The sequence below is a fragment of the Carettochelys insculpta genome, chromosome 5 (genome assembly GCF_033958435.1).
Source record: "Carettochelys insculpta isolate YL-2023 chromosome 5, ASM3395843v1, whole genome shotgun sequence".
NCBI classification, from domain to species: Eukaryota; Metazoa; Chordata; order Testudines; family Carettochelyidae; genus Carettochelys; species Carettochelys insculpta.
In genome coordinates this window covers 97,882,788-97,898,905 of record NC_134141.1, presented here as the reverse complement: position 1 = coordinate 97,898,905, position 16,118 = coordinate 97,882,788, and the positions used below count along the sequence as shown (strand labels likewise).

The 16,118-nt window shown below is 39.2% G+C and overlaps 1 protein-coding gene across 1 annotated transcript in view; it reads left to right on the top strand.

The window, feature by feature from the left end:
• ITGA2 (integrin subunit alpha 2) overlaps positions 1 to 16,118 on the top strand; it is a 102,711-nt gene that overhangs the window by 53,622 nt on the left and 32,971 nt on the right. The window contains exons 11-17 of the mRNA XM_074995581.1: positions 947 to 1,085; positions 2,559 to 2,704; positions 3,690 to 3,833; positions 9,397 to 9,600; positions 10,668 to 10,804; positions 13,208 to 13,347; positions 14,850 to 15,001. Coding sequence (XP_074851682.1) covers positions 947 to 1,085; positions 2,559 to 2,704; positions 3,690 to 3,833; positions 9,397 to 9,600; positions 10,668 to 10,804; positions 13,208 to 13,347; positions 14,850 to 15,001 — 1,062 coding nt within the window. The remainder of the gene's footprint in view (positions 1 to 946; positions 1,086 to 2,558; positions 2,705 to 3,689; positions 3,834 to 9,396; positions 9,601 to 10,667; positions 10,805 to 13,207; positions 13,348 to 14,849; positions 15,002 to 16,118) is intronic.

The following is a 16,118-nucleotide window of genomic DNA, read 5'->3' as shown; positions in this document are numbered from 1 at the left end:
AGTAATATAGCCATTTTTAATTTCTTCTCTAAAATAAATCTATGTATCTATCTATCTATCGCTATAGCGATAGATAGTTTACATGAATAAGAAGAATTGCAATATTAATGCAACATTAAGCTGTTGAGACAGTTAATGAGTTAATTTTGGGTCATAGCAAAAATTAAGCAATTGCTGTCAAGTTATTCAGGCAAGTTGCATATGCGCAAATATTTCTGTTCCCGTTTTCCTTTTTAGGGCCTCAGTTCAATGGGTTTCCTAAGTACATGATTAACTTTAAGAACAATAGTGCCAAGTTTACTAACATACAAGTTATGAACTGATCAGTCAATCACACACCTCACTTGGACCTGGAAGTATGCAGTTATGCAGCAGTCGAGACTGCCCCCAAAAGGCAAATACAGTTCTATGTACTATGTTAAAAGTATTCCACAAAAAACATAAAGGGAAACCAGCGTTTTTCTTTTGCATAGTAATGTTTCCAGGCTGAATTAAGTCCTATGTTCAGTTGTAATGATTTGAATCTTCAGAGTTATAAACATTTCAGAGTTACAAACAAGCTGCATTCTTGAGGCATTCATAATTCTGAAGTTCTGCTATAGTCCAGTTGATGGTTTTTGCAAGTAATTACCATATGTAAAGTGTTTATACATAAGCAATCTTAATTGCACTCCTTTTAGTGGTCCATCTACTCAGTCAAATTTTGTCAATGTTTTTTGTCTGCACTGTTGTTCCCAATGATTAAAGTTATTGGGTACACAGGAGTCAGGATTACAGGCAGGTTATGACTACTTCATTTAACACACATCTGAGGGTTAAGAATATCCAAACACAATTAATTTCAACAGACTGTATCATGCTTATGCTGTACCTTCTGTTTCCCTTATACATATTGAAGGTATAAAGAAGGTTGCTCTGTTATTCTCTCTCTCTTTTTTTTTAAAAGGATGTTCTGATGTTAGGTGCTGTTGGAGCTTATGATTGGAGTGGGACTGTAATTCAGAAGAGCTCAAACCAAGTGATTACATTTCCTAGTCAAACATTTGAAAAAATTCTTCAAGACAGAAACCATAGCTCGTATTTAGGTAAGACGGGGGAGGCAACATTTGTTACGTAGCATAACATTGCTTGTGTATCTAACATTTATCAAGCACAGGCAATCATGGCGAATTACTTTCTAGCAGTCTCCTGTTAACAACTGATTTGAGGAGAGAGAGGAATTCTGTACGTAAATGGATTCACTGAAACTGAATGAAACATCTGCTGTTTTTAATTATTTTTAAAACTCTGAATGTTAAATGAATTATGAATGACATAAGATGGAAAACATTGGGACACATACATTACTAGAATGTAAGAATTTACAGAATTTGAAAAAGACTATTTAGTTCATAATACAGGGGTCTGTTTATGTCCCTGATTTCTGTTTGTCTGTACGCTCTCTAGCTGACCTTAGGTCAGAAGCTTATGTTCATTCCTTCATTGGCTGTTTTCCAGTTTGGTTCAAGATTTTAGTAACATAACTACAGTTTCATAGACATTTGACTATATCTGCTATTAGCTTTCTGACTTACTTTTCTGTTGTCACCAAAGCCAATTAGCTGTACAGCTTAGTAACACACAATACACCACACTAATACAATATGTACTTTGGAATTGTAAAAGCCAGGAATGAGTTAGATATCTTGTTATATACAGGACACCACCAGTTTTGTTTGGACTTTCATTGTTCGTTTAGGATAGATGTATTTTCCAGTTTCATGAGTGTTTTCTAATTGATCCCTTGAAGCGGGAGTGGTTACCCCACTATAACTATGTTGCTGTAGGCTGTGGACTTTTCACACCCCTGAGCAATGTACTGATATCAATGTAAGTCTGTAGTGTAGACCTGGCCTTGTTTTACACGGATAGACTTTATGCAATTCAACTTCTTAGAATCATACGACTGAAGGGACACAAGAGGTCATCTAGTCCAGCTGCCTGCCTCAGGGCAGGACTAAGTATTCTCTAAACCATCCCTGACAAATGTTTATCTAACCTGCTCTTAAAAATCTCCAGTGATGGAGATTCCACAGCCTCCCTTGACAATTTAAGTCCTTTGCTTTTTGTCCTGTTCCAAGAGATGAAGAACAAAACTTTGCTCCTTCCTCGTTGCAACCTTTTATATATTTGAAAACTGTTGTCCTGTCCTCTCTGTCTTTTCTTCTCCAAACTAAATAAACACCATATTTTTTTTCTTTTTTGTCTCATAGGTAATATTTCCTAGAACACTGTTCATTTTTGTTACTCTTCTCTGAACTTTCCCCAATTTTTCTATATCTTTCCTGCAATGTGGCGCCCAGAACTGGACACAAAATCCAGCTGAAGCCTAATCTTGAGGAGTAGAGTAGATGTTCATCTACTTGGGAAGTGCAGAATGAGAATGGACACACAGTACTTGTGTGGAGTAGCCACTGAGCTTTAAATTGATGCTCCAACTTATAACCTTAGTAGTCAACCCCTAACTTTGTCTACTTTACTAGATAATCTCACAGCTGTCATGTTGACTTATTTTCTAGGTTATTCTGTCGCTGTTATCTCAACTGAGGACACTGTCTATTTTGTTGCTGGTGCACCAAGATCCAACTACACTGGCAGAATAGTGGTTTATGAGACTGACAGACAGGGCAGAGTCACAGTTGTTCGGTCCTATAAAGGGGATCAGGCAAGTACAATGATTTTGTTCATGGACACACATTTTGTAGATGTCTATTTTTATTGATGCAGCACTGAAACTGGTTATCCATGGTTGTCTACAATAATGTATGTCTTTTTAAAAATCATTTTTCTTGCAAAAGGTTTAACCTCATGTCTGTCCCTGTTGCTACGCTCTTGTCGTGAATTTGAAAGTTTCAGTGACTTTTGTATAGTCTCTCATAGAATCGTGGCAATTAGGTAAGAAAGAAAATTTGTCATACTTTGTGTAAATACCTCTAGTTGGGGGAGGGTATTCTGGAGGGCAGATGGTACTGCAAGATTAATTTGCAAGATCAGGATACTTCTTGTTTGCCATTGTGAAAGCCTTGCCATGGTGGCGAAAATTTTTGAATTGTTTTATGTTCAGAAGACAGATGAAAATACAAAAGTAAATCACAGGTCAGTTTATATCATGCAGATTTTAGCAGAAAAAAGAAATACATTGCATGTCACTCTTTTTTCTTCATTTGTAATCTTATTACACTGTGTTAGTGCCATAACAACAGTATGAAGGTGTCAAAAATAATAAAGAGAAATAGGGTAGGTAAGGTAATAGCTTTTACTGAGCCAACTTCTGTTAGTACAGAGACAAGATTTCTGTTCTCCCCAGCTCTGTATAGCTCAAAAGCATGCCTTCTCTCCAATACAAGCTGGACAAATAAAAGATGTTACATCACCCACCTTGTTTCTCTAATATCCTAGGACTGGCATGGCTACAACAACACAGCATACAAAAAAAGTATATTCAGTAAGTGGCTTAATCTTCAAACAAGTAGGCCTGCTACCCAAGTAGCTTTTCTTGTGTATAGTCCAATTTAATTCAGTTAGACTGTTCACATGTCCAAGTGTTTGTAGGGTCAGGAGCAAAACCAGTGGCTTTTTGTTTTTGTTTTTGTTTTTGTTTTTGTTTTTTACAAAAGACAAATAAATTGCCTTTGTCTTATCCATTCCAGATTGGCTCATACTTTGGCAGTGTGATATGTGCAGTGGATGTTAACAGAGATTCTGTTACAGATGTGCTCCTAGTAGGTGCACCAATGTTCATGAATGACCTAAAGAAAGAAGAGGGAAGAGTTTATATGTTTTCTATCACAAAGGTAAAAATACAAGGCGGGGGACAGGTATAAGTTCATGTTCTGGATACAGTACTAGCACTGAGATCTGATGCTCTGATGAAAGACCCAGAATATTTAGTTCTAGCATTCAAGTTCTTGTTCCGGTTTCCTGGGACACAAGTACTGCTGATGAGAAGCAGACTCCATTGTTGTCTGATTTGTCACCTAAGCCACATTATAGTCTTTCTGCCCCCATCCCCCCCCCATTGACTAAAATTTTTAAAATCGAAGATTAACAAACATCTGGTAGGCATTTTCAGGTGAATACTTGTTTGTAGTAAAGTTCCTGAAATGTTTGTCATTTGTGAATAGTCTTATAAATGAATGGTGGACACCTGAATGTTCATGGTAGAGGTATAATGTGACTCCATGCAGCACAGAAAACACAGCAAAGGGTGGGAAGTGTTACTGTGCTATTAGCTCTAATTGAAACAACTGATGATGGAGTGGGGAGAAAGGGGTCAGTTGCCCCTGGGACAGGTGTTTAGCAGTAGCAGCAGCTGGTACTCTAGGCCCTTTGAAGTGATGTGGCAGCACTGCTCTGGTTGCACGCAGCTGCAAGGGAGTTGGTGAGGGGGAGGTAGTGCCACGGTCTGGGTGGCACTGAGAGCTAACTGGTGGTGGCTCCACCCTTTCCACTCTTGGCGCCACCCCTTCTGGGGCAGAGGGCCAGCCCTGCCCTCCCACCACCTTGCCTTGCAGTCTGCGGTGGCTGTCAGCACAGCTATGTAAAACTAGCACATTTGGTACTTATGCACCATAATCATGTGACCTTACATGTATGTCTTTGAGTAGCAATTCAAGATTGCAAAGCTGTTTCCTATGTAGAAGACTCAATCCCTATGTGCTCTGAAACTTTTCTGCATTTGACTTTTTTAAGCAGGTAGGAGCCTGAGAAACAAGTGCAGTTTCAGAGAAAGAGTGAGGTGCTAGGAAGTAGAACTTACGCTGCGCCAATGAATGTGGAGAGTACTGCAACTGACAGAAAGGAATCCAGACTCCTCAGAGTTCTAATTATGCTTCTGTCAATAGCATTATCTCCCAGGCTGTTAAGCAGTGCCAAAATGTTAATGAGGAGAGCTGAAAAGACTTTGATAATGGGCAAAAAACCAAACAAACAACAATTCTCCTCACCCCCCAAACTGTGATTAATATTTTAGTCTTTGTTAAATGATGACAAAGTTATTTAAAATGTTAATTTCAGAATGACCGAAAAGTGATATAAAAACAATGTGGACTTATTGTAATTTGCCTGTAATTTGCCAACAGGAATTATGTACTAGCTATTGATGATAACCATTCGAACTAGCATTGCTAATATTTTTGTGTACAAAATAATAAGAATACATGGCAAACATAAATACATTTTGGCAGTGCTTTTTAAGATAGATAATGCAATGCTACCATGTAGGCAGTTCTTCAATGCTTTTTTTCTTCAGTTGCAAATGGGATGGTCAGGAATACCAGTGTTTTCACAAATGGATTTTGTGTTAGTGCATAAGAAATTTAATTCTGCCATGAAGCCTCTACAAGCTCCATGCCAGTCCCAAGCCTGGATGAAGGAAGAGGATTGGTCAGATGTGTGTCAATGTGCTGACCATCAAACAACAATATAAATGAAATCTGATGCTAGTACAACTAAATGATAACAGATGCCAGCTCAGACATCACCCGGATAAACAAGGTCTGTGATACCAATTGAGAGATTGGGCTTGGGTCACTAAGTTGGCTCCTGAAAGAAAATTACAGCTAACACATATGCTATCCATTGGAACATGGAACGTCCGAACACTGGGCAACTGGAAAATTAGAGCTGCTTCAGAAGGAGATGGAGAGATACCGATGTGATAAACTCGGACTGGCAGAGATGCGTTGGACGGCATCAGAAGAGATATGCAGTTGCGAAGTCACTTGGTCAGGAAACAAAACAAAGCATGAAGCAGGAGTTGGATTTCTTCTTAGCAAAACAGAAGAGCATTATTAGGCTACAAACCAGTGAGTGCAACAATGATGGTAGCGAGATTCGAAGCAAAGCCGTTCAGCGTCTCAGTCATTCAGGTGTAGGCACCCACGTGAGACAGTATGGAGGAAGAGATTGAGCTATTCTATAAAGACTTGACGAAGACGGTGGAGGAGATACCGAAGAAAGGTGTGTTGATCTTCGGAGGAGATTGGAATGCAAAGGTTGGAACACATAATGAAGGTTTGGAGAGAGTCATGGGAAGGTTTGGATATGCAGAAAGAAACAAACAAGATGAGAAACTGCTAGAGTTTGCTACAGAGCATGAGATGGTGATCTGCAATATGAGATTCCAACAAAAGGACTGGAGGAAGTGGACATGGCGATTGAATGATAGGAAGTCCAAGAACATGATAGATATGATTTTGATTAGAAGAAGATGGATAACACCAGTACAGCAATGCTGAACTTTCCAAGGAATGGATATAGACTCAGACCACAGTCTTGTGATCGCAAACATCAAGGTAAAGCTCAAAAGAAAATTTAAGACACAATTTAAGAAAAGAAGAAACATGACGAGGTTATGTGAGCAAGAAACAGGGAATGCATACAGAACAGCACTCAAAGAGAAGATTAAGAATATCGCCACAGAGAAAGACCTAGATAAGAGAGTCACAGGGATAGCCGTTTTTATAGAAGAGGCAATTGAGCAGACTGTTCCAGAAAAAGAAAAGATCAATAAGAATTGGATTACCCAGGAGATACTGAAGTTGGTTCAAGAGAAGAGAGCACTGAAGATCCGAAGAGATGTTTCTGAGATGGCAGAACAGCAATATAGGATGAAATGCAATGAGGAAAGGAAAGCAGCCAGAAAGGATAAGGAGAAATGGTTAGAGGAGCAATGTGAAGATATAGAGAGGTATTATGGTGAATGTAAGACCAGGGAGGTGTATAAGACAATTAGGAATATTAATAGGAAATGACAACCAAAGCAGATGGCGATCAAAGATGAGATCGAAGAAGTGCTCAAGAACAGGGAGATGATTGTGCAGCGATGGACGAGATATTGCACCAATCCATACAAAGTACAGTTGGACCCGAGTGTCTCAGAGAGACTGGCTGAAGAACTGAAAGAGATATGTGCACTGAGCATCGAGAGCGAGACTGATATTTCGAAGGAGGAAGTAGAAAAAGCAGTGAAACAACTAAAGAACGACAAGAGCTCTGGAAATGATAAGATCACGGAGAGATGATCAAATATGGCAGAGAAAGCATGATTCAGGAAATATACTGACTATGTAATACAGCATGAAAAGAAGGGAAGGTGCCCAAAGAATGGACAAGATCTGTGCTAGTGACAATACCCAAGAAAGGAAGTACGTTGGAGTGCAAGAGCTACAGAATGATTGCCCTAAGGAGTCATCTAGGCAAGGTGCTGATGATGATACTGACTGAGAGACTAAGATCGCAGATAGAAGAACATATAGCAGATGAGCAAGCGGAGTTCAGAAAAGACAGAAGTACCATACAGCAGATATTGGCACTAAGACTGATAGCGGAGAAAGCTCAACAAAAGAACAAGAACGTATATATTTTCTTTGTTGATTTTCAAAAGGCATTTGACAGTATAGATCAGAAAGTGACTTGGGCAGTGTTGGAGTCATACAGAGTGGATAGCAGACTGATACAGTTGTTGAAGGATATCAATGATAATGCGGAGGCAGGAGTGAGAACATGCGGGGAGTTGGGAAGTTGGTTTAAAACAAGTAGAAGTATGAGACAAGGAGATCCAATAACATCAAGTATCTTCATCACACATCTGGAGAGAGCGATGGAGAAGATCAAGGAAGAGGAGAAGGGATATCTGTGCATGGGAAAAGAATTAACAACTTGAGGTTCATGGATGATATAGTTATCATTGAGGAAGATGATCAGAAGCTAACAAAAATGGTGCAGGTGTTAAATGAAGAAGAGAAGTGGTATGGACTGATTATGAACATCGATAAAACAAAAACGATGGTATTTGGAGATAAGGAAATAGGAAGGAAGATCAGTGTCGATGATATTGAACTAGAAAATGCAGAGAAGTTCACATATCTGGGGAGCAACATAACGTATGATCTAGTCGGTAAGAAGGAAATAGCGACTAGAATAGCGAAAGCAAGAGCAAATTTGAAGGTGATGGATAAGATCTGGACAAGCAAAGCAATTAGCTTAAGAACGAAGCTGAGCATCTTGAAAACGCGTATTCAGCAGCATGTTGTACGGATGGGAGACATGGGTGATAATGAAAGATTTGAAAGTAAGAATATTGGCATTTGAAAGGAGTTATTAGAAAGATTCAGAGAATAGGATGGATGCAGGTCACCAGTGAGGAATTATATAGAAAGATACAGCCAAAAGAGAACCTGCTGCAGAAGGTTATAAAACAGAAGATACAACTATTTGGGCATATTCGCAGAATGAAAAACGAACAAAAAATCAAGACCCTGGTATTTGGCATAATGGACGGTTCGAATAGGAGAGGCAGACCCCACAGAGAATGGATAGATGATACAGTAGATGGTGCAGAGCTGGTGTACAGAAACTAAGCCACTCTGCACTGGACAGGGAAAGATGAAAGGAAATAGTGAGAGAGGCATCAGAGGCCAACGGGCACTGAGCCCACGGTTATTGATGATGATGATGCATAAGAAATTCCATTTCTGTTTCAAAGGATTATGTTCAGTTACAAGAATTTCCATTCTCTATGCATAAAAATTGATAATCCAAAGTTGGCCACATTATTTGTGGATTCCAAGGCCAGAAGGGACCATATTGTGATTTGCTTTGTGTGACTTTCTAGTACAGGTTGAACCTCTGTAGTCCAGCACACTCTCTTATGGCAACATCTGTATTCCAGCATGATTTTAGTGAGCTGGACAATCACTTATCACTGATGTGGCCAAGTCTTTCGTGATCCCATGAAGTTTGTTTACAGCCACCAGTCCTGTCTCTCAGTATTCTGTGCTGTTATTGAGCTGTAATTTACTCCAAATGTCTTCTAAGAGCCCAGTAAGCAGTGGAAGTGTTGGTAATGCTGCAAAACAATATTGACTTCCTATGATCCAGCAAATTCTGTTGTTCAGGATGGGTCAGGCCAGACTGGTCACAGACCAGAGAATTCCCCTAAAATACTTCCTAGAGCATATCAGAGAAACACCTACTCAGTGATAGAGAACCCCGATGACCCTTGGTAAAGTGACCCACTAGTTAAATTTTGAACAGCAAAAGAAATTATTAATGGATATTTGAAAAATCATGGACATTTAAAACAATCAGTTGAGGAAACTCAGGACTTTAAAGATTTATAAATACATTTATATGTGCAATTAATACTTCTCTATGCATCTATGCTCTAATTTTTCTGCTATAACATTTGCTAGGACTGGAGGACCCAACAAAGGTATATAAATATGTAACATGGGGGCAAATGAAATTCTGTACTCGCAAGTCCAAGGTAATGCACATTGGCAAATAAAAGTGTAGCTATTTTTTTTCCTTTAATCTACTGACAGAGAGGTGTTGTTCTTGTCTTTTTAAAAGGGAATTTTGGATCAACCAGAACTCTTAGAAGGTCCGCAAGGGTTAGAAGATGCTCAGTTTGGATCTGCTATTGCAACCCTTTCAGATGTTGATTTGGATGGTTTTAATGATGTGATAATAGGTGCACCTTTAGAAAATCAGAACTCTGGAGCCATTTACATTTACAATGGCAATCTAAGGACCATACGTACCAAATATTCACAGGTAAATAACTTTGTTACCTAGTACTTATTCAGAGGCTTGTGATGAGATACAAAATTCGGCTAGAATCAAAATGAAAGATTTGATATGAGGGTTTTTTTTTAGTGGGTGTTTCATCTCCATTAACTACTCTGCCCACCAGCGCTGACAGCCGTGCAGGACCAATGGGGATAGGGGGGTCTGCCTCTATGCCCTGAACAAGGTGTGGCCAAAGGCAGAAGGGGCAGGGCTTAGAGCAGTCAATCCTGATGGGGTTCCCCCCAGTGCTTCCTCAGAGCCATGCACAGAGAGACACTGGGCCCAGGAGCAACTGCCCCCTTTGTGTCTGCACCAGCCCCCACCTTTACCCGTCCCCCCGCCATCAGCAGGCCTGACAACGTCAAGTTCCGCCGTCTTTTGTTGGCTGTTTTCAGCACCACTTCTTTTAATTCCACCATATGCCAAACTAAACGCTCCCAGGAAAACACTTGTGCAACTGATATCTAGGGGCACGGAGACAAGTGTTATGAACATTTGTTGGAGGAAGCCTAGCCAGATCCCATTATATCTGTATTTTTACTCTTGTGCATCAAGTTGACTTGTTTCCAGAAAAGATTTTAGGGTTGATGCACACCAGAAAATATCGGGTTAATTCCAAATGTGGAAGTTTTAGAAATATAATATTTAAGGAAAAGACTTTGAAAGGCACAAATGGGAATTAAGTATTCAAATCCTATAGATTAAAATAATACTGTAGTGTGTTTTTTCTCATGCGAATTGTCCCGATGCAAAAAAAGTTTTGTTAGAAGATTTGTTTATTTTCCTAATCCTTGAAAATTGATTGATGTGAGATGGAAATAAAGCTTTTTAATAATGACCTGTTGGCATGCAGCAATCTGTCTGCTTGGTCAGTTTGCTTCCAAGATTAAAAAGAAATCTTTACTGTTACAGAAGAAGGGACCCTTACCAGTAATAGAGACTCCATCCACAAAAGAATTTGTCTAAACAAATATGTGGCATACTAATAGAATAACTGTGAAAATCAAATGCTTATGCTGCTGTTTGTCAATAATCAAGCTCTATTTTTCTAGAAAATTTTAGGGTCAGATTCTGCTTTCGGACAGCAACTCCAATACTTTGGAAGATCAGTAGATGGCCATATAGACTTAAACAGCGATAACATTACTGATGTGTCTGTTGGTGCTAATGGAAATGTGGTTCAGCTCTGGTTAGTCAATTATATTGGTCAGATAGAGTTTTAATGTTTTTGATACAAATAGTGCATTTGTTTAATGAAATGGCAAAAAATGCTCCAAACTGTTCCTCCCTACTCCCCCGCCTATCGCATGTGTATGGCAATAACGTGGTTCGTTTATCATGGTTATGCTAATATCTAGTTGAAAAATATTGTTGGATTGATGCTACTTTTAGTTGCCATAGGAACAATGGACGTGGCTGTTTTGAAGAGCTGTTCTATAAAGTAAGCAAATAGAGCAGTGAAATAAAATTGACATCTGCTTCTGACAAAATTAAGTTTTTTTGTCCTGTGGACAACACTTATCTGCCAAGACAGTTTATGAGTTTAATCACATAAAGAAAAGAACACAAGCCACAAATATTGTGCTTTCCAAAGCCATATGTTTATAGCAACTAGACATCTGTGACTGGCCCATGCCAGACAACTTGGCTTTGGGGCCATTTCATTGCTGAGTAGACTCCCAGGCTCGGGCTGAATCCCAAGCTCTGTGACTCTCCAGGCCCACGGGGTCCCAGTCCAAGTTTGGATGTCTACACCCCAATGAAACAGCTGCAATCCTGTGAGCCCAGTTTGGCTGGTACAGGCCAGCCATGGGATTTTCTTTGCTGTGCAGTTCAGGGGTGGCCAACCAGTTAGAGAAGAAGAGCCAAAATAGTGGTGGATAGAGTGCAAAGAGCCATATATTATATATTTATTTACATTTATATTTTATATATATATATATAGATAGATAGATATAAAAAATATATATATAGATAAAAATAAACATATCGTATGTGGCTCAGTGCCCTCCCCTCACCTTTCTTTTTTTTTAATATGGATATATATGTATCTCATAGAACTGGAAGGGACCTTCAGAGGTCATTGAGTCCAGTCCCCTCCACTTAAAGCAGGACCTATCACCATCCCAAACAGATTTTTTTTTAATCTCTTTGTCCCAGATCCCTAAACAGACCCTTCAATGATTAAACTTAGAACCCTGGGTTTAGCAGGCCATTGCTCAAACCACTGACCTCCTCCTTCCCCCAAAAAGGCTTGTGTGCGACTTGAACCCAGGCCCTCTCACACTTGAAATGAGGTTCATACCCCCTAGACCAAGCAGTCACCCTCATAAGGGAAGCTGCACACCACCCCCCAAGAGCCAGGCACCCCCAGGCTCCCACTTGCTCTAATTCCATGCTGGCAACTTGCTGGAGCCATCGCCACTGCTGCCACCATGTTCTTCTCCCACCAAGTGGTGGGGCATGTGTGCAAAGTAGGCAGGCGGCACTCCCAACATGTGGCTCTAAGGAGGAGCCGCCACTGTGCCACCACTGCTGCCATGCATTTCACCGCTAAGCGCAGGGTGCATATGCGGTATTGGCATGGCACCCCCAGCATGCAGCTCTGAGGAGCCACATTTAAAAGCTCAAAGAGCCACGGGCTGGCCTCCCCTGGTGTAGACACACCTAATGTGTGCATCACATTGTATGGTGCTGCTAAGTTGAGACGCAAATTGATAAATAGATTCATTCCTCAGTTATCTATCTCCTCACCACATCTCCCTAAGGATATTATAGAGACATATTAGGAAATATGAGTTTGCACTAGTAACAGAATTAAAAACATAAATAAATTGCCACCTCTTGTTTGCATAATAAAATCAAATTATCTAGTATTAAAAATTAATGATGATCTAATTTCTTTTAGCCACAATGGAATGCCTGTTTATGTCATTAAGCATTCCATGTGTAAATTTATTTTAGTTTCATCTATAACAGGTATTCATATCTCTGCTTTTCTCTAGAATTTGACCTGGCTTGATGAAAATAAAGATAATTGAAGTATCCATGTGTGAATTGTAAAATACAAAAAAGAAAATTAGTTGTTAACAAAGCATCATCTTGAATTTGCCTGGCAATATGTTTTTAGTTCTTCAAAATGGTTCTTTGGAATCTTGACCAATTAATATGACAGTTACACTTTTTTCACAAAAAATAATTGAGAAGAAATGTAGTTGCTCTGCTCCCAAATTAAGGTAGTGACTTTTCTAAAAGAACATGAGCAGTTTTCCCTACGGAGAAATACAAAGACTTGATTGTGTATTACTGTCTTATGAAAAATTATTTAAAATATTGAGTGTTAGTATTAATTGAGCATAAATTTCCCATGCTGTGTTAGTTAATGTGACAACATCAAGGAGACTTAAGACAGCTATGGAAAACAATAAGTTGATCAAAGAAAGATAACTGGAACCAGGCTGGCATGATGGGAAATTTTACAGTGGAGACCAATATAAAAACATTATAATCACAGATAGGCCTATCCCAGAACTAAGTTTCTGATTTACTGAGGATCCTTGAAATCATATATAGCCACGTCTTTTTGTTTCAGGTCACAAAGCATTGCAAATGTGTCCATAAGAGCCTCATTTATGCCTGAGAAAATCAGTCTGCTAAACAAGAACACGGAGATAGCAGTCAAAATATGTTTCACGGCCAAATTTAGACCTGCTCATGGAATTAAGCAAGTGGGTAAGAATACCTCAGATACTGCTTACATGAATTAGGTTGAAAGTCCAGCATAGTCTGTCAAGATCTCAAATGAAACCTGCAAGGAAAACATAAAAGAGGAAGACCTCAGACAACATGGAGAAGATCTGTTGAGATGAAGGACAAAAACTGGAGTACTCCTGGAGTCAGCTAGAAGTTTTGTCCCACGACAGAGTGAAATGGAGGAGACCTGTAAATGACCTGTGTTCCACTCAGAGTACAAGGGTTTAAGTCAAGTAAAGTTGTAATTCAGATATACTGAGGAAAATCAAAAACAAATATTAGATTCCAAGCCTATGAAAGAAGAAATCACTATAAATTTATATAGTGGGTGAAGGGTTGCTTCTTTGTTTTTCTTTAAATCACAGTGGTTATCCTTGACCTATTGTCTTTGAAAAGTGAGAAAGGAAATGTATTGAAAAGAGTGCAGAGTTGTCAAGACTGTCTTCTTAGCATCATGAAGTGCCATCAGGGAGAGAGAGAGTAAAGGCATGGGATCTCAGAGACTAATTTTACTGTGCTGAGCTCCCAGGTTGTCTTTCAGCTGTATGCCAATCCTGTCATCAACTTTGATCAGTTTGGAGAAGTAAAGGAGTCAGTTCAGAAGCTGGCTGGGGTACAGGGCTTGTTTCCATTCTGCTGTTTCAAGCAGTAGCAATGATCATATCTTCTCTCTTCAACAAAATTTTTCTCTCCCTGCTAAACTTCTCATACTGAACATGCTGCTTCCTCTGATGTGAGCAGACAGAAGTGCTTCTTGGATATGTCTACACTAGAAACATCTGTCAACAGAAGTGTGTTGGAAAAGATGTTCCAACAAAACTGTCAACAAAAGGGTCCCCCAGAGCATCTACATGGCTTTTTTTCTACAGTTTCTGACAACAAAATGCATTTTGTGTGTAGACACGCTGTGAGTTTGTTGACAAAACCCTCTAGTGTAGATGTAGTCTTGAGTAACAAGAAAAGAAAATTAGACAGGAGAGTCCAAACTACATAATTTTTTAAAAAATTGCAGCCCAATTTTGGGTCTTTCAATAGACTTGTCCATCACTATTTTTAAGAAATGAAGGAAATAGAAAAATGATATAAGTGCCCTTTAAGGACTTATAATTCAGTATTGTCAGAACTCACCAGATCAGTTGGACAGTACAAGCTTTATTGTTTGGCATCCCTGGGATGCTGGACAATAAAATAGACTGGCACACTGAGAGATCTGAGATATGATTGCAAAACATCTGTATTTGGTGTATTCCTGGCCTTGCAGAGTGACCCGTTGCTCAGGTTACATACTTCTGTAGTCTCAGTATATATTTGATTGATTTGTCACTTTTGAACAAGCTTTATGTTTAGCAAGCTACAGAAGCAATAAAATACTTCAGATTTTTTATGGCACAACCAGTTGTTCTATAATAGTGAAGCCTGATTTTGGTGGGAGCTGCAACAAAATTTGGACTCCACACAGATGTGTTATATTCCTTTTGTAGATATCAGATACAATGCAACATTGGATGCTGATCTTCAGTCTTCTAGAGTAACTTCTAGAGGATTATTCAAAGAAAACAATGAGAGATATATGCAGAAAAATGTTGTTGTAAGCTCTGCGGAGACATGTGTTGACCACATCTTCAATGTACCGGTAAGCATTCTCAAACATTCTCATGTGGCTTAAATCATTGAAGAAAGAAATGGAGGACTTTTACATCCCAAAAGTAGAATTTTATTTGGTAGTGTCAGTATCTTACTAAATATCTAAGTAAACCCGTTTAACTTTTCAGCTTAAAAATACAGGACCTCTGCAAGTGAATGGCAAAACTTACATTCTTAGATATTAAGGCAGGAAGGGACAATTATGATCATTTAGTCTGATCACTTTGATAGAGGCCAGAGAACCTCATTCAATAATTTTTGCCTCAACTCCATGATTTCAATGGAGTCAGACTGGACAACTCCATAGCTGGCTGTTCAAAGATAGAAGTGTTGAAAGGTTATTAATAATAATAATAATTATTATTAATAATAATAATAATAATAATAATAATATTTTTTTAAAAAAGCTAGGTAAACAACTTAGGCAGTCTTCTGGTATGTACCAGCCCTAGTAGGCTGCATAAAAGGGCTGCGGGAAATGAGTCAAGCTGGTATACAGAGGTAAAACACCCACTCAATTTTGCTTATAACAGTGAAACAGCGAAATTCCTAGAGACGAAGTAAACCCCTTGCTTGATCCTGAGAATGGTGATGAGATGTGTCAGGGAACTGGTTCTTTTATTCCTGCCTTGAATAAAGAATCTTTAAAAAATGTAAACCTATCTATTTTCAGGCAGTTAACTTTGCTACCATTGAAGTTTTCTTCCTTTCCTAATACACCTAACTGCCATTAGGGCAAATGTTTTGGGCCAGTACGTTGCACCCACCACCTCTTGATGCAGCCTCATTTCTGAGCTGTCAGCCATAGAGGTTGAGATGAGAGAGTTTTAATTAGGCCATACCTACACTTCTGAGAAGATTGAACCAGTCAGGGTCGATCTTCTGGAGTTTGATTTCATGTGTCTGGTAGAGACGTGCAAAATCCATCTATCTGGGGTCAGCAGTTGACCACTGTACTCCTCACTATCATGAGGAGTAAGGGAGGTTGATGCAAGAAACTCTCCTGTTGACCTCTCTCAGTGAGGACAGACAGGTAAATTGATTGCAAATACATCGATTCTAGCTACTCAATTGCCATAGCTAGAACTGAGTATCTGCAGTCAACT